The sequence below is a fragment of the Chelmon rostratus genome, chromosome 5 (genome assembly GCF_017976325.1).
Source record: "Chelmon rostratus isolate fCheRos1 chromosome 5, fCheRos1.pri, whole genome shotgun sequence".
NCBI lineage: Eukaryota > Metazoa > Chordata > Actinopteri > Chaetodontiformes > Chaetodontidae > Chelmon > Chelmon rostratus.
This window is the reverse complement of record NC_055662.1, coordinates 20,785,375-20,812,209: the sequence shown is the minus strand read 5'-3', so window position 1 is coordinate 20,812,209 and position 26,835 is coordinate 20,785,375. Positions and strand designations below refer to the sequence as shown.

Here is a 26,835-nt window from a genome sequence, read left to right as displayed (position 1 = left end):
GAGTCAATCGAGTGGAACCTTCCAGATAACACGACGCTTAATAAAGAGCCATAAGGCTTGTAAACACAGCTACATCTGTGTGACTCCTAGAGCTGGCATAAACAAACAAGCGCTCAGAGATGTGCACATCTGCTCAACTCTTAACAGGGATAAGTGTCTCAACAGATGAAACCTGCTTATTCCACAAAGCAAAGACTGGATTATCCTTCCCAGACCAGAGGCTCTCACTTTCACCTCAACATTAAACGTACCTTTCACTCTGCAATACATTTTCCCTGCGACCCCAGGCCGTCCTGAACCACAATAATGGAAAGTGCCATTTTCAACCCTGTCTGAAGGTGCAACTTAAGGCTTTTGATTAAAAGTACAGCAGACAGGTTGGCCAGAGGACCGAGAGCAACAGCTGGGCCCTGCTGTTGACACAAAGCCGAATGCTGTGAGGGAGGTGTTGACTCACAGGAGGCTTTTTCCACAATGGTGGTGCTCCTTTAAATTTAGCTCTGTTTTAGAGAGCCACTTTGAGGCAGAGCAACAGAGGAGGTAGTGAATCCCAGAGGGGCTGGAGGAGGGAGGGGGAGCAGGGGTTCCCTCATGATTGACCCGAGGCAAGACCCCTTTAAAATACAAGTGGAAAATGTTAGCCCCTGCACTGCCCAAAATACCATAGATCAGTTTCACACAGCGTTGCCTTCACACTGCAGAGACAACTTCAGCTATGACAACCACTGCAAACACAGCTTCTGCCTGGGACAAGAACCCTTGATTGAGTTGACGGGATTATCAACCAATCCAGTTAAAATGTCAAAGGGTTTAAGACAATGATCATCGTGCTGGGGTGTGTGCACTGCGTGGCCAGAGCGAGGGAGTGTACCATCCACCTGCACTGACTCAACAGGTCATGAAACATATTTCAAACCAGCATATTGTACAAAGTTTCTGTCCTGTGGAGTATCTAGTATGAGCAAAAGTTGAAGCATCATTAATCAAGGGTTTAACTGAGATAAATATAAACTATGCAGCACAGATTACTGAATACAAAAATGATTTACACCCCAACCAAATCTGTCCCCTTTAGGGTTTAATGAATAATGGGAACTGTGTTCTTCCCTCCAGACTGACTACTTTTATCCTCAACTATAAATCTATCTGTATTACTGTGTTAAACTGGGGAGCTTCAACCTTCATCTATACCACATTTGTGAATGTGTAGGGTATTCATCAAACATTTTACCCTTGATACAAGATATTTTCAATCTCTGACCCTTTTCAACAATCCATGGGATGGTAACTAGAGTATTTCTTGACAGGATACAGGTGTAGCCTGGGTGGAGGCTATTTGACAAAGACCATGTTTTGCTTTGTTTGACTTCAATAAAGCACAGGAGGACAGGGCAAACATTCGTCTTTTTTTCCATGTTTAAAAAGTGGTCAGGACGGTTTGTATGCTGTAGCACACAATGCACAACTCAAAGAACTAAAGGGCAAAAGCTGGGAAAACATTTTGAGTGATCCACCATTTATTCTGCCTAACAGACTCACTTTGAACTGAGGCCGAGCTGACAAAACAGACAGATGTAAATGCAACATTATGTGATCTCATAAGATTAGATCAGAGATGACGGCACCATTAAAAAAATCCTGCAACATGAGTAACGAGTGTCACTAGCAGTGTCATTAGCCAGCAGAGTGTTGTGATGATGGTGTAAAATGCAGGTGATTAGGAAAATCACAATAAATAGTGGTGCGTCATCTTGTGCCACATACTGTAAATACAGTAAGTTTCCATGATGCACCTCAAAACAAGGCCATCACTCTTTCTGTCCCTTAAGGACCGGCTCCTCCACAGGGTAAGGAGGTGGGATGCACAACCTGCCCTTGTTCTTAACTTATCACCGCAGTACAAGGGAAAAGCTAAAAATACTCGACACCCTGTGTGCATCTCCTCCATTGTGTTCCTCCTCCTTCTCCTCGTCCTCTTCCTCCTACAGTAGAACTGCTTCTATAAATGATCCTCGTTTACAGAGAGAGAACAAACAAGAACTACAGACGAGCACAGACACAGCGGAGAATATGGCGTCGTGAGCGAAGCAGAACTTCGCAAAGACAATTACTGCAGAGCAAGAGATAGAAAATCCAGTCAAACAAATTGTTAATCATCCATTAACTGAGAGTTTTAGACGGCATAAGGATTTGGCAAGCCATTCGTCAAATTCATGGCAAAAGACAACTTTAAACCATGTCACAACTAGTCATTTACTCCTTGAAAATGTCACATAGAGGAACAAATGATTCTAAAAGAAGGCAGCACCTGAAATATAGCTGTCGCAATGATCGGCTTTTTTTCTAACTTACCTAATATACATGATTGAATATTGAGTTTCATGAAAATAGCTGTCCAAAATCTCATGGCAAACATGAGCTCACTCCGAGGCAGATCAGTGAACCTCATCACATCTGAAGCTTTGAACCAGTGGAAAAAAGCAAAGTTTAGAGTAGATACCCTCACCGCATGTAATTAAAATTCTACATAAATAAATCTGGTGCCCAGTGACTGCTGAGAACTTTAAGCTGCTTTAATAAGCTGAGCCATTGTTTTCTCATGCCTCAGTGGTGCTCAAAAAGCCCACCGTTTTCCAAATCGGGCCTGTTACATACCAACTCTATCTCTAATCAACGCCACGCTTCACTTTGAAATCCAAAATTAGATGACCTTATATGCAAATTACACTTGGATTAATCAGTTACGTGCCAAGGTTAAATGAGGATCTCCCCTCGCTGTCATTCTCTCTAAGCGCTCAGACAGCCTGAATCAACCGCGCAGAGAGTGGTCTTACGTAACTCACACAGATACAGAAAAGGAAAGCATCCCCACCACAGCATTTTGTCCATCCCATTAGCTAACTCATGTAGCCTACAGACCCTAAGGCAGGAAATGCTTTTGTAGGTTCAGACAATCTCTCCCAAACATCTCCATCAGTCCCTCTATGAGTGTTTTGGCAGCAACAAGATGTTGATTCAAATCAAGCCCTTCTTCCTAATGTTGAGCCTATTGCTGAGCACTTATTCACCACCGACAGCACAAAAAGGTTGGTACAAAGGCTTGGAGGAATAACAACTAATGGATTTCCAGCATCATTGCTATTAGAAATCTCTCACAATAGCGCAAAGTGGTTTTGACTATATGAAATACAACAGTGACGCAGCTGAGGCTTGTTATCGCAGTGAGATGACACCTACATCATCAGTCTATGTCAGAATGCAAACATGTGTATCAGATATTCAAATGATTTCACTGAAAATCAACAAGTTTTCAATAAGTTTGGAGGAAAAGTAAAGAAAATATGTTAAATCTAAAATGAAGTTTAATATCTGGAAACTGAAGGTTAAAGTCATTTAAGGTGACAGCTTATAAAGCTCACAAAGAGAAAGAGAAAGCAAACTTCTGAGGTGTCAAATGTTTGTAGTTTACAGACTACAGACATTTGACACCTCGTGTTATTTTACATTTCAAAAAATAGTGACAGTTTTGTGGCTATTGATACAGTTGATGCATGTAAAATTAGAAGGGGGACGTAAACAGAAACCATCCTGCCCGGTCCATTCCGCTTATTTCAAGTTTCTCACATTAAAAAAAAAACATATCTTCATTAGCGCTCCAACAACTTTCAGTGCAACTTTTTCTGAATAACTACGTCAAAGACGAGAAATGAAATGGATTATACTCTACAAAACTTGTGAAGAAAAATGTTTTGCCTCAGGCCAAAATGTATTCCCTTTCCTGCCCCTTTATTCTCGCCATCATTGCTTGAACGGGGGGTTACCATGGAGACACAGAGGGCCCTTTCCTTATTGGTTGCCAAGATGATGTCAGAGTGACGAGGAAAGTAGAGACCAGATGCTGCCGGGGCCGATACTTCTGTCTCCTGTTTCTCCTGTCTCCACTTTCACTTTTGTCAGTCTCATGGCTCATTTCCACTGCGCTCTGGTTTCTGTCTTCTGGCTACAGCAACAGCCTGCTACACTGATTCTAATACATCGCCAACCTAAATATATGCAACAATGATATACTGCATGTAGGTGACAGTTCTCTACATAACCAAATGCAGGATCAAAAATGTGAGCTTCACAGACTTAGAATGCAGGTTGAAAAGTACTTTGTGTTTACTGCTAATGTTACACTTCGATTTAAAATAACATTCAGGGAAGCCTGCTACTTCCTGCATCACGATGAGAGTTAAAAATGCCATATATCCTATGCAGTTATGATGCAAGTTCTCTTCACATAGTTTAAAATTAACCTAGTAGACCACTAATAGCTCCCTATTCAACAATGTAGCAGTGAGTCAGAAGAATGTGCAGAAACACAGGAAAATGCCAATATTCAGCTTATTGAATCCTTGGGAAGAAATGGGTCTTGGTGCCCCAATTTCTCATGCTCTAGTAGCTGAGAGGAAAATGGATCTGAAGTGAATTGGGGACAGAGGAAGAGAAAAATATGCAAGCGTCAGACCACAAGTATTAGAGGAACAGTGAGAAACTAGGGGAGAGAAGGACGCTGAAATGGTGTTTAATCTGTGTTTTTGTTAGATCGAATAGCTTTGGCAATTCAACTTGCATCATAAGGGATTTCAGTTCAGATCAGAGCAGGTAAACCCATCACAGGTACAGTAATATAAAACTAACCTCTTGTTTAACTGACTGCAAAAGTTCCAGACCAACACATTCATAAAAGGAGGGCTGAAAAACAGCTCTGATCTTAACACAACACTCTCCCATCGATCTCAGCTATTGCTTTTATATTGCATTCTTCTATTAGTCCTTAGTTTGTGATTGAAAGAAATTTGAATCACTAAGTCATCAGTTCAATGAGCAGGCCTGTGTTCATTTAGAGAATGCATTGTATCAAGGTAAATTAACTGTCAATGACAGGAAAGCTGCTCATGAAAAGCTGAGGCTGTCTGCTGCCCTTTGGTGAAATACCTCAAACCCTCTTGTGCAGCATGAATAATGCACGCTTCTCAAAAGTGCTCTACCCAGTGACCAAAGACAGAAGCTGTCTCTCATACTGACCATAAAAGGCCATTTTCAAAGATGCTCATGGTCCTATGACTTTGGCTAACATTTGGATGGGTTCTGAGGTCAGGTTTACAGCTCTGTGGAAAACCAGGCTTTATCACCTTGGGATTTTCTTATCAGAGCCAGAGCCTATAAAAACCAGAAACTCTTTATCAGTCTTAAAACATAAAGGATTCTGACATCTCTCTCACAGAGACACAGCACTATGAATGGAGACGTGGGGCTTTGTCTGAAACATGGAAGCAAAGAATGGACATAACGCAGAGGGACTTCCTCCATAAAAGCCTGTATGCCAGGAGGAAAAAAGGAAAAGAGGTGAGGGGGCAGCGGGGAGGGGGAGTTAGGGTCTGAAGGAGTCTATTTTTAGCCTTGGAGAAATCAGGTGTCTGCGGCCAATGGAAAAGAAAGGGTAGCGTGGGTATAGTGACATGAAGCCGCGCTGTCCCTTTCATTTTACATTATCCATGTGAGTCAGAGGCCGCTGCGAGGGTTGGGGGTGGGGTAAAATAAAACACAAACAAATGGCATATGGCATATATGGTACAAAGTGAAACACAAAAGGAAATGCAATGTAAAAACTGATGAATAGTCTCACAAATGGAAGAAGTCCACTAACCAGTGCAATGACTGGGTGGTTCAAGCAGCATTTCTAACTCATGGCAGACTATGCTCCTGCAGATTAGATTAGTTAATACATCATCCACTGGGATTTGGAACTTTGCCTCACAGAAGCAGATACTGTTGCATCTTTCTGCTAAAGAGCCAAGAACTTTCCTGCTAGAGAGGGTGTGCGTTGGAGTGCTATGATTTCACCTCTTGCACAGCCTGATGAATATCACCACAAAACAACACCCCCTGCCCTGATAGGATGCACCAGGATGCACATAACAGACTTCACTACTTTTCCATAAAATGAAACTCAAGTAAGGACATAGGAAGTGATTGACCACTATAAAAAGATTGCAGCTCTCCACCCACATTGCTCGAAAAACTGACGTCCAAAGGGACGGGGACATGGCGCGGCCTGCACAAAGAGTTTCATCTTCATCTCATTTCCCAGACAACACAACTGTCGGAGCATTAGCAGTGATGTGCCATTCATCAGCTGGCTCATCAGGGATGGGTGGGGACAGGCTGTACCCCTGTTGTCCCTGTCAACAGCTCAACAGCAGCATTAGCATCACCTGCTTTGTTCAAGGGAACTGAGGTGGGAGGGCGGTCTCCCACTGTGGAGTCTGTGGAGCTCGAGGTGCAGAGAAAACACAATGTTCCATTCAGTGCTTGGCTGGCACCCAGGTGCATGGTGGAGGCTCATCTGAAATACTGTCATGATGCCTGATTGTCTGCTCAAGATGAATTAAGCAAAAAACGAGACCTTCAGAAAAACCAGCAAGCTGTCAATGCATCCCTCTACTCCCAAAAGAGGGCATCATAAATTGTAAAAGAGGTTATTCAGGATTGCTTCAAATCCCTACAGGTGCCTGAACGATTGAATGGGCACCCATACTAATCTTTGGTTTCCACAAATATGTTACTAGAAAGTGAAATTGTTTAAACTTCTTTTGGGGAGCTGTGAGACATCTTTTGCAGTGTTGGAAATTAGCATCTGCCTTAGTGGCGAGTGAATTTGCTTAACCTGCCAGCCACGGTGGTGGGTAAACAAAAGTAGCATCATAGAGCGATTCGTGAAATTCCACAACACAGACTGAATCACGAGTCTGTTTGTTTCACTCGGACACTTTAATGACGAGACACAGAAAAACAATCCTGCTGGGTTCAGAGGTCTGCAGAGAAAAGCTCCCAGAAAGAGAGACAGACGAAAGAAGGTTAAAGGTCATAAAACATGATTTTTTTTTTAATCAGGAGAAGAGAAAAACCGACAAGTCCCGCGGCTGGCAAGGTCGCAAGCCAGATAATGTTCTGTTCGTCGGCACGCTTCAGATGCCTATAACAGAACTGATAGTTTCATTGTCTGGACTGAAAAGCTAAAATTGGAGGCCATAAAAGAAAACAAATCGTAGAAATGCCACATCCAGATAAGGAAGATAGCACAGGGAAAATCAGCCCGGAGGATCCGGCTGCCATGGAGGCACTAATGAGCCTGAAGATGGCCCAACTGGAGAAGATAAGCATACTGTTTAGGAATGGCGTCACAATCGCTTCATCACTTCACAGCTTGTGTGTGTGAGTGTGTGTGTAGTATGTGTGTGCTTGAAAGAGAGAGAATGTCAGTGTTTTCCTTAAGAGGTTATTTCTCTTATGAAATAAAATAGCCTGTTGCTTGAATGATACAGATCATTGCCCCTTAAACAAGAAAGTGGCTGGCAAAAAATGAATCCACCAGCCACAGTGGCAGTGGACAGAGAAGCTGATTTCCAACCCTGCTTTTGCACCACCTTAAGAAGGGATACATAAACAATCTGCCTACCATCAAGTTGGTCAATACTCATACAAAATATAAGATTGATCATACTATTGATTTCTACAGGTTGGTGAGGAAAAGTGATAATGCACAACATTCAAACCAATTTTTCACTGCCTGATCAAGTCATGTTAATCTAAATTATATAGCACAAATTCATAAATTTACCTCAAAGAGCTTTTTTATGTACACACATATACTATAATTATATACATTTTAGTATATCAGCACATTTCAGTTTCATTGGCATATTTTATTCTGTCGGAACATTTCACTGTGTATATTTTATATTTTATTCTGCTTGTATATTTTATTCTGTTTGCACATTTCACTTCCATATTTTATTGTTTATTGTTTAGTATATTTTATTGCCTAAGTATATTTTCATTCTGTTATATTTTTAATTGCTTCACGAATATTTTTTTTTATTGCATGTTGGTTTATTTTATTTTATTGTAGTTATCTTAATTTTATTCACTCTTTCTAGTCTTATCTTTCTTACCATCTAACATGGGGGTTGCAATGAAAATTTCATTGACATGTGCAATGACAATAAAGACTCTTGAATCTTGAATCTTGAATCTTTATATTCTTTACAGCATGCCACATCTTTTATTCTCAAACCCAGGCTACATGTTCAGCATGTGCCTGAGTTTAACTTACTGTTAACTATCTTGAGTAATGACAGTAAGTTAAAATGTTCCATGTACGCAACAGAAGAGCAATTAACTGGGACCTCTGCTCAGATGCATTGCATGCAGTTTAGGATGATGCAAAGCAACACATAATATTTGTGTTGCTGCCCACCATCAGATGGAATGGAAGAAAAAACAACATCATCAAGATATTGGAAGATACGTCTTACAAAATATCTGAAAATGAAGAAAAATGTACCGCCCCCCAAAAAATCTATAACATTGTGCAGTATTAGCCCTTGTGTGCATGCCATACAGTTCCTCATCTATATGTCATCGTTATCCAATTCCAAAGCAGGCATTAAACTGAGCATGACAACCTTTCAGCTAACTACTGCGAACCCACATATTTCACTTGAATGGAAATTCCAGATGAAAAAACAGTCACATGTATCATCATCCTTCCTGTTCAAATCAGATTTATTTCACAACAACACAGTTCATGCTTATGCTTACAACCACTCTGTCATATTATGTTAACAGCTAAGAGAATTCCACATATCTGACTGACTGACAAACTTTGAACAAGCATCACCTAGTACCACTTCCTGCAACAGTCATGTCCTCAACAGTCAGACAGTAAATAAAGACCAAAGGACAGTTAACAAAGCTGCTTTGTTGGTGATTTAACACTTTTTTTCAGTGTGGTGGTAGAAGTTCCGAACAGAAAACGCACTCATAGCTTGTTAAAATCCCCTCTGGTGCTGTCAGTGTCCATAAAAATCAGTCTCTATTGACTGTCAAAGAAATGACGCCAACATGACACGAGTCTGTGTACCCAGGAGTTATCAGCTGTGGGGAAAATTATTCTGACTATAAAGTCCAAGATATCCTAAAGGGCTTGTTGTTAATCAGGTTTAATACCTTCAGTATCTCTTTGCAAGCTCATTTAACAAACCGCATTCCCACATTACATGTCAAGCTGAAGAATAAATTGACTTTTCTAATATCCTAACAAAGCAATCACAGGAAACTGGCTAATGCAGCCACATGAACAATTCAGCTACTGTGAGAAATGAGCCCCAGAGAGATTATGGGGTTCAGGCTTGTTTATTTTATAGATAGAATAAACTAAAATAAGCAAGAAATCTATTCTAAAAAGGAATAAAGTTGTTCGTGGTTTTACAGTTATCCACTGCATCTTATCAGCTAGCCTTTATGATTATACTGCCAGCTTTATCTTTGGTGGGGGTGACAGTGATTGTGTGTATGGTGGTGACAGGGATAGAAGACACAGTAGATCAACATGCAATGGTCTTCTACAATCGTCCACAGTCTGGTCTAAGTAAAGAACCAAGATTATACCATTCCTCTGCTTAAATAACCAAACTGTATTAAATGTTATGGAGAAATTACGCATGACAACATCAATATTACACAACAGTTCAACAGCTTTTTTAGAAAATGGGAAATTACCACACAAAAAGGCAAGTGAATTAATGATTATATCTTCAACATGAACAGTACGTTTCTGCAGCTGAAGCCACAGTTTTAACTCTCCTCAAAAAGCCTCATGTAGCTCATTTTTCAGTGTTTGTACCTGATGTTTCTCTGCTCTTCCTGTGCCTGCAATCTCATCTGATAAGCAGCTCAAATAGCACAGACATTGAACCAAATTATGTGGTGAGCAGCAGCATACGTCATTCAAACTTTAACTGACAGGAAGTGAGCCTTGTCTTGTTTCCTGGACTGAAATGCTTTTACTCCATCGCTGTGCATTCATGTTTTTAAGTAGCCACAGGATTATTGACTTATGCTGTAAGACAGACAACCAAATGCAAACTGAGGGTTGTATTAGGACAACAGAAGACCTGTTACATGTGAGAATAAAAAGAAAAAAAAAACAAATAACACTCCCTCGCAAGGATTCCACGCAGCGCTATGAATACTCAAACAAGGCTGAGACACAGAAGACACAAGCTACAGGCTCCTCTGTCAGGAATTTTCCACTCCACAGTCACTCAGACAAACAGCATATATTTACATATTCTCACAGCGTTATGATGGTCAGGAGGTTGTCAGGCACTCCTGTAACTGTATAACATTAGTGGAGTGGTGAGTAATTTTAGTCTTAGGGAAAGAGACCTGTGTGACACAAATGAGCAAACGTTAGCATCGTATCGAAATGCCGTCAGAAATTATTATCCTCACTTATCAAAAAGGGTCATTGCAGTGTCTCCACTTTGCTTTTTGCGTTGGCTTAAAAAGAGCATCACAACTGCTTTAACTCAAAAATACAACTGAGCATAGACTGATAAAAACCCACGGGCCACATCTAAAAATCACAACTGTACACACAATGGATTGATTCAAAATCACCTCCAGGCTTTCTCCTTCTGTGACACTCTGTTTGTCTGGTGTGTTAGAATCAAGAGAGACACCTGAGAGTTAAAGAGCGATCAGGTTTCAGCCTCTCAACTACTGTCTTCCTGTAAGATCCCTTGGCTCACTGTAGATGCACGGTAGAAGCATTAAACCATGATTAAAAAAAAGACGTTTAACATTATGTCTCCTTGTTTAAGAAATGCTCTCCCACAGAATGAAAATTACTTATTAAAACCAGACAAGCATGAAAAAGTCCATGTATGGTTATCTGAGAAAAAAACACAAAATTCAGCTAACTGACAAAATTCAGATCTTGACTGTGTTCAACTTCAATACAAACACAGTTGCAAATAAATTTGCAATCCTGAAGCCACAGTTCTAGTTTTCCAGGAAATAACGCATATAATATTTAAACTGAATTAATATTTGAAATCTGTTAATATGACTTGGTTACTAAAACAGTCCTAATGTAATGGGATTCTAGTTTTCTGGGGGAAGGATATCACTAATTCCAACTCTATTCAACATCGGCCTTTTGGTTTAAGTTTAGTTTAAATGCACCAAAAATAACAATAATATAAGTGACCCATTTCTGTAGTTGCATGTACTTAAAAAATTACAAATCAAAGCTTCCTAACCTAAAAGATTATAAAGGCCAAGTGTCAAAATAATCTGTGTTATGCCTTTAAGAAGACCTAAAACTTTAAATGAGAGAACTGCCAATAAGATTAGAGTGATTATGTGTTGTAGAGTTGAAACTATCCAACGGCATGGCCCAGTCCAAACGTCGCCACTCACAGACTTGCGACTATACTCATAAAGTACATTAATCTACGAGGATTAGGACTGATGTGAAATGAGTGAGTGCTTATGAGCTCTCTTGAAGACTTTTTATATATATGCACCTTTCTGAGTTTCTGTAATGCTGCAGAACCTGCTTGAGGGAATAACCCACAATTCATAGTGTTCTAAGGGTAAGAACGACAATGAAAAGGGAAGTCATTCACCCCAATGTGTTAAATGTACATTGCGGCAAGAAGTCTGTGTAGCACTTTGCTTTGTCAATTCATGTTGTTTTAATTTGATCTGACCAAAAACCTACATAGTAATAATATAATGGCCATTCTAATTAGAAGCAATAAACCAAATCTTATTCAATGATTTATACAAAATATAAGGCTTGCATTATATTGACTACATTTGACAAAAATACTGTCCCCTTCCTGATTCACACATTTTCAGCGAGCACACAGATGATGCACATTAAGTGTGAGAGCTCAGTTAATTAGGCTGGGCATTGGAACTGAGCACAAATCACTATCACTACTTGAACAAACTGCAATATTTAATACGGCTAATTGTCTGAAGGAGACCCTTTCACACAATCACTTATTTTACAAGGACTTCACTTTTACTCGGTTCCCAATTTTGAATGTAGGAATAAATGTAATCATCATTAAATATTATTACTAATCTTAAATGATAGAAAGACGGACAAAAAAGATATATAGGTTACTCTAGAGCTTGAAAGTCAGTGTTCAAATTTGCTTTCAAAGCCCTGCCCATGCACCACATATGTGTACTGTGTGAGTATGTGCTGGGGGAAGGGAAGCACGTCCCCCATCAGAAAACAGGTTAGGCAAATACCTTGATGAGCTGCCATGTTAACTCAGAGAAACATCTACAGCATCTTAAAGGTCAGGTATGACTGGTAAAGAAGGCGGTGCGCAGTAGAGCTGCAACACATAGTCATTTAATCATTAACTGATTGAAAGAAAATTAGCTGTCAACTATTTTGATAAACAATTATTTATTTACGTCATTATTTCAAGGAAAAACGTCAAACATTTGCTGGTTAAGGCTTATTAAAAGTAACTATTTGCTGCTTTTATTTGTCATTTATGACAGTAAATAATGTGTTTATGGGTTTTGGACTGTTGGCTGGACAAATAAAGCAACTGGAAGACATCACTTATGGGAAATTGTGAAGAGTATTTTTATACTTTTTTTATAGACTGAACAATTACTCATGGAAAATATTGGCGGATGAATCGATAATGAAAATAACTGTTAGTTGCAGCCCTAGTTTGCAGTCACGTGAGGAAGATTTGAATTCTGGGTCATCAGTGATGATGATCAATGGCCTTTACTTCAAGTAGTGTTCCCTTAATCATCGAAACTGCACTTCTGTGACTGAAGAACAGGACAACATCAGCAGAGAGTATTCATGGTGGAGTTCCTTGTGACACAAATGAATGGCATGAGAGAATATCCTGCTAGTCACTGACAGCTTTCATGTGGTAACTGTTACAATCAGCAACCAAAGCAGCAATGCTTGTTTCAGATCAAAAATGGGGAACATAAGTAATGAGTCTGTCCAGAAGTCAAAACCAAAAATGACTCAGAAGAGAGCAATCTGTGTAATAAGAAGCACAGATTGCCAAAAATTCACCTCAGGAATGAATACATGAAATCTAGTCAATGTCACCACTCCAATTCCTGTGTTGCTCCAAAAATGACAAAGCCTATGGATTCCTTAAGATCAGCGCAGCTGATACTGAGTGTGTTACACAACCCTCAACCACTGTGGCTTCAAGAAGATGGGACACAAGTTTCAACATGTCAAAGAACGATTACACCCTGTTCCTGTACAATATTCTCCAGGCCCAGAAACAACACAATAACCGATCTCGGCATAGTCCTCCTTTATTTCTTTCTCTGTCAACATACTCCCAAATGCAGGCCAGATCTTATTATAAGGCTTGGGCTCTGAGAAGGAGCGCAGATAAATTAAGATTAGTCTCAGATTGTAATCCTAATTCAAAGACATATTGCGATGGAAACAAAGAGGGGAGGTCACAGTGGAGTGGCCTTGCAGGAGCTCCTGCCCTCATTGCAGAGCCATCATCTGGACAACAAACGCCACAGCCTCCAAGTCAGCACAGCCTCAGTGACTCACCCAGGCCCTGCTGAGTCAAGTGGAGTGACTCTTGATGCTGAAACTCATAAAGTCTTATTGAAATAGGAATGGACCTGGGGCATATAAAAAGTAAGATTGTGGGTTGCAGGTTTTCATTCAAGTCAAGAACAACTGCAATCTAAGTAAAATTCGGGCTCCTCCTTTTCCACTGAAAACCACCGTAAGTCAAACACGTTGTGATCTGCAGCAGGGTCTTTAACAAATTCTCACACCTGGGTATCACTGCAAAGTGCACCAAAAGGGCAAGAACATGAAGCCTGAAAAACCCACCAGTGATTCCGGTCATTTCTGCCTTAATGCTATAACATGCATCGTATAATAACATGAGAACAGCTTACAATCAGGACGGAGGGAGGAACATTTCATCAGCTTTAACAAGCATGCCTGTTTGACAGCGGCGGGGCGACGGCATGAGAGCAAGGAAAATATGCTGCACCTCCTCAGGCCAAAGGCGGAAGGCAAAGTTAGTATACACAAATTTAATGACGAGTTATGAGAGCACATGGTGCTAAAAAAGCCTCGTAAAATAAGATCTACTGGACCGTGACGTTGCATCTCTGAGGGGATGATCAAATTTGAACTGGAGTAAACCCACCATCAGTTAGTTACCTAGCAACATGGCAGCACGGCGGCGACAAATTGATGGCTTGCAATGCCTATCACATACCTGGACCTGATGCACACCAGCGATGCACCTCTGGCTTCAGCGCACTCCAGCACTCAGCAGCCCAAAGTTCATTGGTCTTTCTTCGCGTTTGGAGGTCACCACTTTTAGCAGCGACGCGGGTTTCTTTCAGCACGAAGCAGCCGCCGACTTGATGGGGTCTGAAAACGATGCCATAATTGAGAAGAACGCATCGAAAAGTCAGCAACCAATTTCCTTTACGTCGCCGTTTGTTTGTCCCTTCGGCGGAGGAAGGGGTGCGGGTACGACATGTAAAGATGACGCGTACACAAACATCATCAGCTCGGTTAATTTACATGATATTAACCGACGTTTCAGCCCGTGTTTACAAAATCTGGCCACAGCATTGCGCCGGAGAAACACACGTTGGATTTCCTCAAGCGACAGAACAGGCCAAAGTAGCTATGGTAACGTTAAAATGTCCTTGAATATCCAAGCTGCCCTGGCAGGGTTTGGCGGTTTGGGCTCGTCCTGGTGAAGGAAACGAAGCGGCTGCGAGCTCAGACCAGCAGCTGTCGCCTCCGTCCAGAGAACCGGGAAGAGCGCAGAGCAAACAGATGAAGAGCACTCGCCATCGTAAGTTGTCACTCCTCAAGTCTGAACCGCTGCAAGACTTCACAGTCCTTTCAGGCACGACACGAAATACTGTAAAGGTAACCCGGGTACACGCGCGTTTCCGGTGCAATTTTCGAAATAAAATTCTGACTTACTGCGCGTGGCAAACGTCGAAACGTGTAATCTGTCCACTAACTTCTATTCCACCGTGTACGATTCATTCTTCTGCTGTTTGGTTCCTAAAACCACAGTCACATGAAATATGTCCAAATTAGGTCCGAGATGCGGCCAAACAGACCAAATATTGAGCCCATGCCACAGATGATCTCACTGAAATTTAACCAGAAATACAGTATGTACTGGTATTAGTCAATTGCAACAAACAGAGTACGTGTTCTGAAAGCAATTTAGTATTTAATTCTGAAGGATAAGTCGTTTTACTTCCGGTGTTTGTCTTCCCTTCCGCTGACTTGACGGAGCTCAGACTCGTCCAGTTATTCAGCTGAGCAGTTTTGATAGTAGGGCGCCACCTGCTGGCACCGGAGTATCTGTTCTAAACTGCTATCATGAGTGGTTACGTATTTCCGCAGACATAAATGTGACGAGAGGATGTAAAATTACAAAGATACAATTATAGCCGTCAGCATCGTCTTGCATTCATGCATTCTCGCGAATTATAGCCTGGTGAAAGACAAAACCACTTTTACTCAGTTTACACAATAATTATTCCATGTATTTAGAATTTAGCCTAGATATTTTACATTTATTGTCATCATATTGCTTAATTAGCAACAAAGTGAAGTAATTGGTGGGGGATTTTTTTTATACTGATGCATGGTGGCGTCGTCTAGAGGGTCTCTGATTGGGTCTCATCTACTGCATCAACTGTTAATTCTATGTCTGATAGAGCGCCATTTCACAACTCTGAAGCATGTCTAAGAACTTAACACAAGCACTGTAAGGAAACATGTCCTTAGTACATTCTTGTTTGTTTAATCTTTGTTTGTCTTTATGCATTTAGTAATATAGCTTATTACTGCATTAATTATATAGACTGTTTTTGTAACTGTACAATACATGTTGTCAAGGGGAGCATACCTGCTCTCCTTTTTTTAACCAAAAAAGGGAGAAACTATGCTACCCCTGCACCTCAGATGAAACAAAGTGAGCCTGCTGACGAGTTTCACTTCCTTTTTGCAATGTAAGGAAATTAGTTTCTGCCTGCCTTGACAGCAATTTACAGCTTCATACAAGAGTGTAGTTTGGATTAACTTTTTATGCACAATAACTTTCTTGTTGACCACAAATTGTTGATTGTTAAGATTGTAGGGACTTTCATTTCTATTACAAAAACTACCAAAAGAATAATGTATAAAAGTGATTTCTTACAAATACAACAGGTTGCACATTTCTGGAAATGTGAAATGCATCATCCATATGAGAATGACCTAACCATGGTTATGCTGTACCAAAATGAGGGTCAGTTTTAACTTGAGCACTAAGGATAAAGTTCAAGTAATTAGAAACACATGTCATCCACCCACAATATCAGAGAGATGTCATCACAGGTCATCCGAGAGACTGTCGTTTCCCTGTGACCTACATAGTTTCCTGGTTTACTAATTATAGTCATTGTCAAGGGGGTGAGCAGGAGGCATTGCATCACCGTCCATTTTTATCTCTCCATAAGAAGAAAAGTTTAAAACTATTTTGCAATTAAATGGAAATCATTATTACATTAATTGGGCCTTTTTAGGAGGCCTTCAGAAACAACGAAGCAAGTCACCGTATAAACAATGTGTTTTATAATATGTGGTGTGAATCGCAAACGAATAAAACAGACAACCTACTGCACTGTCAGGTGAAGTGGTAATTAGGCTCTTAATCCATTGTTTCATTCCCTCATGCTCTTGCTGATGCTTTTTCACAGAACACATTTTGACATCACAGTAGGAAAAGCACAGGTGTAAACAATTTAAATTAATGATGGCTTAACTCCATTTAGCTGCTTTTACTAGAACACATCAAAATGTCTGCTTTGCAAAAGGCCTACCAACTGAACTCAATATTTCAGACATTCAAAAACAACTTCATCCATACCACATGTACTGGAATCATTAGTCATCAGTAAAGAACAGGATCACTAAATAGGCAAATAACCTCACCACATCTAAAAAGAAGACTGTGTGTAGCTCTTGGGAAGCTACATGTTTACACAAAACATATTATGGCCTGACATGTGGGTATATGTGTGCTGTCTGTAATACCTCGACAGTACAGTAGTATAAGCACAGTGTCCAGAGACGACAGTCTACTGTGGGCTTTGAAAACTGCTCTTTTTATATGCACGTCACAGACCAGTAATAGGGTATATACAGTTTGACCATATTGCAAGTGGGACACCGCTGACCTCCTGTAAAAACTAGTAGCATATAGTTTTCCAGATTGCTGATACAAGTTTCTGTCATCCATCATCATCTATTTACATTCATATGTGAAGAGATAGCTTGATGAATGTGAATATCCAGGTAATATATGGTACAGAAAGGAAGAGGGAATTAGGTTTTCCTCACACCTGTTGATAGTTTGTTAATGATCCTTCAGAGCAATCTGGCGTCTAAGTTCCAAGAAGCTGAACGGGGCAATTCACCATTTGTGTACTGACCTGCTAAATTCGATGCTATATTCCAACCTTAACCACCATTCGTGCACAATCACGCCTTAAAATATCTACCATAAAGAGCAATTAAAGAAATTCTAACTGAAGAAGTCGCAAGTCGCTATTATAAGCCTGACACACGATGGCAGCAGAGAGTCAACGCAAACTTGCTATTCCAGCCACGAAGAAAAACGACTACCGATTGGGTGGCTGGTTACGGAAGCAAAGAAGAAGACGACATTGAACGTAAACATGAACTAACTAGCATGACTGAGCCAGACAGGAAAGTAAAATACAGTACGCCCAACACCTGCACGGATATACGTTTTTGATAAAGGAATCGATATTCCTGTGTTTGGTTACATACGTCGTGATGTAATGCTGTATGTCACTTTGTATGTTTATTAACCGCGACAACAAAAAACACTTTTTTTGTTTGCCAATTTAAAGAGATGTCACGGCTTTTCCCGTTCTTCAGCTTTATGTACGGTGTGTCCAATGGGGTCATACGGAACCATTCTCCCTCTATCTCTGCCTTGCTAAGACCGCTCCCACCTGGGCTGCCATGTGTTTGGGCTGCCGGTAAAAAGGACATGGTCGACCTTCCCGTCCTGAATGAGGACGAGCTCGAGGAGCAGTTTGTCAGGGGATCTGGACCCGGAGGACAGGCCACCAACAAAACCAGCAACTGCGTGGTGCTCAAGCACATTCCCAGTGGGATTGTTGTGAAGGTTAACCTAGTTTTTAAATGAATATGTGTGTATCTGTTGTTATGAGTTATGTTGGTGACAAAGTTCATTCTTGACTTTGGAAACCTCAGCTAGCAAATCAGTCTCACCTCAAGATCTACGTAGTAGCTGTTCTGATGCTTCTGATCAAATTGTCTGCTCCACATCCACAGATGTTCAGTTGTCATGGAAAAATGTGTTGAAATTTAAGTACTTCTCCATGTTGGCTTGAAAGTTGAATTCTCGCAGTTCACTTCAGTCCTTAAAGTGCACAGGAAAAAAAGGAAATGGTGATGACCGAAAGCTCCAGAACAGCCTAAATGGACCTTGAGTAGGGATTTTTGGTTTATTATTTTAAATTATGTGATTTACTAGCAATGCTGACATAATTTCTTGTACCATTTTCCCTGCAGTGTCATCAAACCAGATCTGTGGAGATAAATCGAAAGCGTGCTCGGGACATTATGAGAGAGAAACTTGATGTTGTATATAAAGGAGAACTCAGTGAAGTGGTTCTAAAGAAAAAAGAGTCTGAGCTGAGGAAACAAGAGAAGAGGAAGAAGGCAAATGAAAACCTGTTGAGAAAAAGACTGTTTAAAGAAGCAATGACTCCAGACTCCAAAGCTGGAAATGACACTGTTTGAAATGTTTCTGTGGAATATAGAATGAAGACATGAATACTAGAATGCCATTGTATTTAATGCCTGCAAAGACTGAATAAGAAAACATGGAATGGTACTGTCAACATCAAATTCAAGTAGCCTTTTATTTGTATAGCATCGACCATGCAAAGTTTCAATATGCAATACATCACATAACACAAGACGGTGAGGGACATTTTGGAAAAAAAAAGAAAAAATATAAAATATTGATTATGAGTAGTATATCTTTCAATGTCTGGGGTACACTCCAAAAAAAAACAAACAAACAAACAAACAAAAAAACATTCTTAGGTGTGTATGCTTTAAATTTAGGTAAAGTTGCAGTATGCAACCTTTACCTGTACATGTAATTTGACTTAGGTACATATTTCAACATGTGATGAGACACTTTCCCCTCAATCACTTCCTGTAAGTTGTTAGTGTTGTCATTGAGTTGTAGTGTTAGTTTCAATTCGGAATGCATCATATGAAACTCTAGAGCATTTCCTGCTGCTTCATTTGATATTGAAAAAAAGAGTCAACGTAGTACAGTTTACTTACTAGATGTTAGCAAAAGCTCTCTAACCTAAATCTCATGGACTAAACACAGGCTTGACCTATCTTGCTGCTCTTTGTCAGTTTTTCCTAATTGATGCTTACTCCTAAGATTCTTACAGTTTAGAAAATAACTTTTTTTTCTTAAAACTGAAAAAAATGTAATATAGACCTCAGAAATAGGCATGACCACATGGCTACACCCTGCCAGCACTGCCAAAAAAAATATAATACATTGCTGTAAATTGATTTTTACGTAATTTCCTTTAATCATCATCTGTGCTTCGGTAATGTAGGATATTGAAATTGTACTGACTGAATCATGCTTTAACATTTTCTTTCTGCTCAGTATTTTATTCGTATATCAAAAACACCTTGTTTTTTTTAGATGGAACAGTGTAATTGGAAAAACAAATATTATGATAGCCGTTACTTAACTCAGACTATCCCACTGAGATCAAGATCCCATCTGAATGCATGGATAATAGCAACTTACAGCAGACTTTTTGGTGGGTCTGCCTGTGAAGTCGGCTTCTGCTGACCGGCTGTGTGACAGCCAGGGTTGCGGCCAATGAGAGGACTACTTTCGTGCACGTGCCCGTCCCTTGTGGATGAAACAGCCAATGAGAGATGCAGCAGGGTTTTTAAATCCACCACGCTCTTAGAATGTCCTGATGTTCGTCGTTGCAGAAGCAGTGAACTAAACACAGTGGACACAGAGGGCAAATTTAATAGACTCCCCGTCCTCGTTGGATTATATTCTGGGAATTGACATGGCAAAAGGTAAACTTGCCCATGTGTTGTCGTTTCAGCTCACATAAAACACAGCAATTAATGTGTAACTTTGCTAACAGCTAACTGCTTTGTCGTGTAAATAGGGGACCAACTTACATAGTTTAAGCGTAGCACATGTTTACAAATAAAACTTACCGGTAATAGTCGAGTTTTGTATACTGTTAGAAGAATTAGCAGTGCTTACGTGTATTTATTTATTTCCACGTTTATAAAGGGAAGACGAATGTGCTGAGAACTGAGGACACTGAACACAAACTCACCTCACGGAAGGAGACAAAGGAAAACAAACCAGCAACTAACAAGGTAACATTATGTTTGTTTGGTTTTGGGCATTCACGTTCGCCAACTAAAGCAGTAAACAAAGTATCTTTCTCTCACATTCTGTGTAAACCCACCACCCAAAAGGTAACGTTACTGTCACAGAGGGTCCTGCCTCAGCTTGGCGTCGTAGCAACGGATGTAACGTTAACCACCTTCCAGTGAACTCAACCACACCACAGAAAGCTTTGTATTGTTTCCCATGGACGTCTTTACCCAGACTTCCATGGGTGTATACACCATGGATGTTGGTTTTAAGGTACACAGCAGAGCTGAAACTGAGTTTGGGATGTAAACATGTAACAATTCTAATTATAAATATAGAGATAAAGCAGCAGCACATAAAGCAACATTGTACAAGCTAATTTACAGAAGGCTAAGCTTTTAAATTTATGATATATGCCTCCATATAAATGACACTTGGTCTGTTTTATAAATGAACAAATAAACCATTTTTGAAATGTCTCTATGTGGCATTGCGTTGGAACACCCTGTTTCATTAGTAACTATCATTCAATTCTAATAAAGTATATTCAGACATTCTCAGACAGTACTGTTACCATGGAGATGTTTCCCACTTCAGGGTGGTTATTTCACCTTGTCAGATGTGCGTAGTCTGCATACTGCTAACCCTGGTTAGTTGAATGTGTATAAACTCCTTAGGTTTACTCCTGTGCATGGTACAGTGTTTTTCATTTTTTCACCAGCGTTAATAATTCTTCTTGCAGGATTCTGTAGGTAAAGTGCAGCCAGCTTTCCAGAGTGTACGTAATCCAAGCAAACCAAGATCCCCTCTGAGCGACAGTTCGAGCATGCTGATCCAGGAAGGAAATGACTCTGATGGAACTAATTCTGATACGTCAAAGATGAAAAAAGGTGCCTACTTATTTAACTTTCAAAACTTTTGGAATTGACTGTGAAATCGAGTGGTTCTGTCATTTCTGTTACATGTGATCTCCCAGCTATTTTTCTGTTATTCCCTGTTCCCATATGGTCAGCAGACCCACGTGTACCACAAAAAAAAAAAAAAAAAAAATCTGTTGTGCATGTGAATGGTAGCAGTGTTCTCTGACCCACCATCTTATGACACAACTTAACTGGTGTTTTGAAGGAACTTCACTCTCTTGATTAAGGTCAAAAGATTGGGGCAGCTGTCAATTTCATTCTATGTTTCTTCCCCATTTTAGACATATCTAATGAAATCAAATCTGAGAGCTGTGAGTCCAAAGAGCAGAAGCCTGAAATGGCTTGTCACAGTCATGGGTCGAGAGAACAAGCCGCTGACCAACTTGAGCAAAAAGGGTCCACGGCACACACCAACGTCAGGTCTGCAGTAGACAGCAAAGTTTCAGCATCCAAAAGTCGGAGCAGAACTGGTCGCAAACTCAGAGCAAAAAAGTGAGTGCAGAAAGCCAAAATGTCATCACTTAAAAAAAAAAAAAAAAAAAAAGACTCTTTCACAGAAAGTTGCACAATCATAATCTGTAATTTGATAATGTCTTTTTTTTCAGGACAGAGAATAAAGCTCCCCAAAACAGAAAGGTCACAGACTATTATCCCATCAGACGGAGTAACAGAAAAACTAAGGCAGAGTTAAAGGTCTGTATGAAAAATGCTTGCGGGTTATATTAGTAACAGTTAATAGGAGAATGCGTTTCCCACCAAGTCAATACGTCCTCCTTTTGTACTTGATGTTCTCATATTTACATGCCATATATTTTTGCCGTATGTTTTGCTGGTTATTTGTGTTTTTTTGTGTGTGTGTGGAAGAGAATGGCAACATTACCATAACAGAAAGTTTCACCCAATTTCTAAAATTGTCAACAGAACGAAGAACACCGACACATTGATGACGTGATAAAGAATGGTATTGAAGAGGGACTGCAGGTAACATTTAATCGTTGACATGTATTGTGCCACATTCAGTCCAAATGTGGTTGGCACATTTCGATGCGATCAATACATTTCTGTAAGTAGACAGAATCTATCAGTGGTCTAAGCATGACAGATGTTATGTTCACTTTCTCCTAGTTATGTTCTCTATAGTAGTAGTAGTTGCTAGTTTTGACAAAAATCATGAATTGCAATATTGACATAAATGACATATTTAAGTAGAACTGTAGTGAAGCAACCTGTGCACAATTGCTAATTGAGTTAAACTTCATACTTTGTTATGCTTGAATGTTGACAGGTCAAACACATAGAAGGAAAAGGAAGAGGGGTATTTGCTGTCAAGGACTTCAAAAAGGGAGACTTTATCGTGGAGTACCACGGAGATCTACTGGAACTGGCTGAGGCTAAAATAAGAGAGGCCAAGTATGCTCAGGATCCCCAAACAGGCTGTTACATGTACTACTTCCAGTATCAATCTAAAACATACTGGTAAGTCCAAATGTCACATGGTGCACGGTATCACACTTGATTTTATTTCTTTTGTTCAGTTTGTCAACTTTCAGGGGATAATTAACTGCACAACCAAAGAATGTTCTGGGAGTAAATGCAACCTTTGCCATGCAGAACAGTTCTACAAAAAAAGTCTGGGTCTGGGGACCTTTGTCGCATTTCAAACCCCTTTGTCCCCCTATACTTCCTGTCTCTCTCTCTGTACTGGCTGCCAAATAAAGGCATATTGCCAAAAATCATCTGAAAAGAAAAAGAAGAAAATTTAGTTTGGGTATAAAAATACTCTGGTAGGTAAATTAAATCTTCCTATTATATGAAACAGCAACATATTTTTTAATAATCACATTAACTTTCTACACAGACTTTGGACATGGAACTTGGATTGTTTTAGGATATTAGTGCTTCTAATAAGCAAACTCCTTGTACGAAAACATATTTCCTAGGTGTCACGAAAATTTCAGTGGGTTTGAAAATGGAAAATTTTCGTACTTTCTGGACTATGACTTTAGAGTAGATACCTGGCTTATGTTTCAGTACTTAATATTTATATGTTTACATATGACAGTGTGGACGCTACAAAGGAAACAAGCCGTCTTGGAAGACTGATCAATCACAGTAAAACTGGCAACTGTCAGACTAAGCTTCACCCCATTGATGGAACCCCTCATCTGATCTTGGTGGCTTCCAGAGACATCACAGCGGAGGAGGAGCTGCTGTATGACTACGGTGATCGGAGTAAAGCGTCAATCTTGGCTCACCCTTGGCTCAAATACTGAGTCCACAACTAATAGTGTTCAGATTTCCTATGAATTGGTGCTCTCTACTGTCCTGTTCATCTTTATATAAAAGATGCTATAGATGAGCAGCCCTCAGCAATGTTTTATACATATAACAATATTTTTATTTTAAATGCCTGCTAAAGCTTCAACTCACAAAGAGTATGTTTTTGCAAGTTGTTTTTATCATGATTTTATACTTCTTCTTTTTTTTTTTTTAAATCTAACTCTGGAAGATTGATGCCATCTTGAGGAGTAGTTCTGGATAAGAAGCGTTTCACATTGTACATGGGGTTTCCTTTTGTAATGAATATATTGACAGTTCAATTTCACAATTGTAAATTATTGCCTGTGCTGTAAATTAAGGAATAAAACACTTGAGTTTTCATTCCATCTGTGGTTAATGGTTATTCATCCAATCAAAAATTATCACGATATAGAAGTCATACACTATGATTCTGGTGTAGAAAGTGAATAACCGTGATTATGCCTTAAAATGAAACCCTGAAGCCTCATTCCCTGTCACTGCAGTGACATGTGTCAAGTCAAATGATGCTGTAGTCTGTGGATGATGTGCCAGTGATTTGGGGACATATGTGTTGTAATTTGTCTACATTGACATGAGATCAGAACTTGAAAGTGTGAAATCACACAGCCTTTTAAATATTCAACCCCAGAAGAAAAACACTAACACTATTCAAAATGTCATATTTTATTATGCTTTTGAATTTTGTGGGGTGGGATCCATTTTCATTTATTTGATAGCTGACAGTTGAGAGTGACAGAAATTTTTTTTTTAGATTGCTGGACCAATACAAAGCCCTGTGAAGACTTAATTTTGATTTATATTTTTTTAAAAGTACATTTTCAAGCCTATAAATAACTTAATTTTGAGTGAATGCATTCAACATGATACCCAACCGCAGTTAGACAATACTTTTCCAGTTTCATATATTTTCACCAAATTTTCCACACCATATATAATTCTACAACAGGAACTCTATATTACTATAAACCATCTTTGGTTAAAATTACCAGTACAAAACGCTGTGCTTGTTAGATTGACAAATACACATTCTACAAACAACAGTTAATATAAAAGTGGTTAACCGATAAGAAAATTGTGCCGACAAATCCTGCTTGTCTTCTACATGGTCAGTTCTTCTGAAAGGTTTTTCTTATTTTCGCCTGAATGAAAACCTATAAACAGAAAAGGTCCAGGGTTAGTTTATGGAGTTTGTTCCTGAGTATGGTGGAGTGAACATGGAACATACTAGTATACTGCATAGTGCAGGAAAGCAAAACTGAGTCATGGCAAACTGTAATGACGGATGGTAGCAGTAGTTTGGCAGACACACTCCAAATTTCCATCTTCTCCCTCTCTCTCTCTCATTCAGTGCTCACAAACATCTGCTGTGTCGGCATGAATTCACTTGGTCACAAGTATATCATTAGGAGACAGGAGACGGGCTGTGAAAACAATCTCCCTGCTAGCTTACTTCAACATCATGTGGTTGCTGCTGAGATTCTTCTTGAAACCTTGCCATCTGAGGTGTACAGCTAAAAATAGTGTACATCTAGAAATAAATGTTTCAAATACTACTTCGTTCTGATTACTTCTTTGTTGTCAGCTCATTCACACCTCTCATTCAGCCTGTTACTCACAGTTTGCCTATGGTCGTCTTCTCCTCTTTTGCATCATTTAGCGTGGCTGTGCTGTGCTCTGTAGCCGCCGGCGTCTCCAGATCCACTTCCACCATGGCTGGTTCAGCCTGAGGCAGAATCCCACTGCAGAAGAAAGTAGAGCTTTACGGTCACAAGAAAATCTTATGCAAAGGTGTTATGCATTAAAAATCAAGTTGAAGCTATTCATGAGATTGATCTGATCTTTCCCCTCCTTCAAAATTAGAATCAGTGTTGTTGGGATGGGAGGTGATTTCAGCTTTATAACATCAGCACAGGTAATTTCTACTGCTGTTATTTGTAATAACTGCTCAAGTGCAGTGCTGATGTCTTTGCAGTTAATTTTAGCAATGTGATCATCAAGTTAAACACCAGAATATAAGTTTGCTTTTTTGAAAGCACACATTATTACAATAAGACAGCTGTGTCTGTATTTATACAAAGACTGTGATCCTCTATTAGCATCGGCAAACATGGGTAGGATAACACTGGACATATCATGTTAGATGTGTACTAATAGTAATATAGTCACTGTGTGTGCAGTTGGTTTCAACAGTACAGTCTCTCTCATTCTTATGAAATTCATTGATCAATCCAGATCCTCCTGTATGTAAATAGACGTGGACAGCACAATACTGAGAGATTTCGATATAATTCACTATTAGAAAAGAGGTCAAGTGATGGAAGATGTATGAATCCTATTTCAGAGTGCACTTCAGGCTCAGTTCTCACCTCTTGTACAGCTGAAGCTCCTCCTGAGCCACCATGAGCTGAGCCTTCAGCTGGTTCCTCTCCTGCAGGACTTCCTTCAGCTCCTGCATGGTGAAGCGCGGTCTGTTGGGGTCTGTCAGGTCCACGACCAGCTGGTTAGGTCCCGCTCTTTGCTTTGATGACAGACAGGAGAAGCATCTCTTAACGTCCACTTACCAGAGGCTCAACAGCACATGACGGCTGGCGGACTGCGCACACTCACCGTGCCCTGGCCGGAGGAGCCCTCCGTGATGATCCTGGCCAGTTCACTCTTCAAGTTGTCCCGCTCCATTTTCAGCTCCTCCAGAGACAAGTTGTACTTGTTGACCAAAGTCTCGAACATTTCCAAAACGCGCACTATTCTGAACTGTAAATCCGACACTTCCTCGCCCGTGCTGCTTATCTTCAACAAATCTCGCCCGATTACATACGAAATATCATAAACATCTTCTACCGTGAGCTCAAACGCGTCCTTGTCGAAAGCCAGAGCAGGCGACGACTCTTCACCAAACTCCATGACGGAACGACACGACTCCTAAAAAACCTCGAAAAAGCCAACTTTTCCCCACCAGCTACTGCTTCAAATACTATAAAAACAGCGTTTTATTACTTTTTGTCTTTGGTTCAACACTTACTGGCAGAAGGTGACCAACTTCCAGCGGAGCGGCACTTCCCCCATCACTCATCCACCAATGGCGTGACTCTGTGGCCAGTAGAGGAGGGCAAAGTATCCTAGCGACAGGTGAGTACAAAGATCGTATACGACTCAAGATGATTCCCTCAACACTG

General features: G+C 40.1%; 4 protein-coding genes across 9 annotated transcripts in view; 2 read left to right on the top strand and 2 right to left on the bottom strand.

Annotated features, from left to right (window-relative positions):
- Positions 1-14,768, bottom strand: part of LOC121606617 (membrane-associated phosphatidylinositol transfer protein 2-like) — a 45,324-nt gene extending 30,556 nt beyond the window's left edge. For all 4 annotated transcript variants that reach the window (XM_041937048.1, XM_041937051.1, XM_041937050.1 and 1 more), the window contains exon 1: positions 14,166-14,768. The gene's annotated coding sequence lies outside the window, so the exon portion shown is untranslated. The remainder of the gene's footprint in view (positions 1-14,165) is intronic.
- mtrfr (mitochondrial translation release factor in rescue) lies at positions 14,405-19,397 on the top strand. 3 transcript variants are annotated; one of them, XM_041937060.1, is made up of 3 exons: positions 14,405-14,759; positions 17,942-18,128; positions 18,539-19,397. In XM_041937060.1, exons 2-3 carry the CDS (start codon positions 17,991-17,993, stop codon positions 18,767-18,769), a joined length of 369 nt encoding a protein of 122 aa, XP_041792994.1. In that variant the 5' UTR covers positions 14,405-14,759; positions 17,942-17,990; the 3' UTR covers positions 18,770-19,397. The 3 variants fall into 3 exon arrangements, with proteins under 3 accessions (XP_041792994.1, XP_041792993.1, XP_041792992.1); XM_041937059.1 differs by lacking the exon at positions 14,405-14,759 and adding an exon at positions 17,638-17,780 and having other exon boundaries at positions 17,876-18,128; positions 18,539-19,193; XM_041937058.1 differs by lacking the exon at positions 14,405-14,759 and having other exon boundaries at positions 17,638-18,128; positions 18,539-19,000.
- Positions 19,398-19,967: 570 nt separating this feature from the next.
- Positions 19,968-23,995, top strand: kmt5ab (lysine methyltransferase 5Ab). The gene is made up of 8 exons (XM_041937055.1): positions 19,968-20,104; positions 20,331-20,419; positions 21,163-21,310; positions 21,622-21,832; positions 21,946-22,033; positions 22,262-22,321; positions 22,626-22,816; positions 23,403-23,995. The coding sequence occupies exons 1-8, from the start codon at positions 20,095-20,097 to the stop codon at positions 23,611-23,613; spliced, it is 1,008 nt and encodes a 335-aa protein (XP_041792989.1). The 5' UTR covers positions 19,968-20,094; the 3' UTR covers positions 23,614-23,995.
- rilpl2 (Rab interacting lysosomal protein-like 2) lies at positions 21,971-26,737 on the bottom strand. The gene is made up of 4 exons (XM_041937057.1): positions 26,270-26,737; positions 26,029-26,180; positions 25,279-25,401; positions 21,971-24,813 (listed from the first exon to the last, which is right to left on the bottom strand). The coding sequence occupies exons 1-4, from the start codon at positions 26,561-26,563 to the stop codon at positions 24,792-24,794; spliced, it is 591 nt and encodes a 196-aa protein (XP_041792991.1). The 5' UTR covers positions 26,564-26,737; the 3' UTR covers positions 21,971-24,791.
- Between the last annotated feature and the right edge of the window lie 98 nt (positions 26,738-26,835).

Coding starts and splice junctions, on each gene's coding strand:
- mtrfr (XM_041937058.1), top strand. CDS start 17,850: ATGTCACGGCTTTTCCCGTTCTTCAGCTTTATGTACGGTGTGTCCAAT. Junction 18,129..18,538: donor CCAGTGGGATTGTTGTGAAG/GTTAACCTAGTT, acceptor TTTTCCCTGCAG/TGTCATCAAACCAGATCTGT.
- kmt5ab (XM_041937055.1), top strand. Junction 22,034..22,261: donor AAACTAAGGCAGAGTTAAAG/GTCTGTATGAAA, acceptor AATTGTCAACAG/AACGAAGAACACCGACACAT. Junction 22,322..22,625: donor GTATTGAAGAGGGACTGCAG/GTAACATTTAAT, acceptor GAATGTTGACAG/GTCAAACACATAGAAGGAAA.
- rilpl2 (XM_041937057.1), bottom strand. CDS start 26,563: ATGGAGTTTGGTGAAGAGTCGTCGCCTGCTCTGGCTTTCGACAAGGAC. Junction 26,181..26,269: donor GCTCCTCCGGCCAGGGCACG/GTGAGTGTGCGC, acceptor CTGTCATCAAAG/CAAAGAGCGGGACCTAACCA. Junction 24,814..25,278: donor AAGACGACCATAGGCAAACT/GTGAGTAACAGG, acceptor TTCTGTTTATAG/GTTTTCATTCAGGCGAAAAT.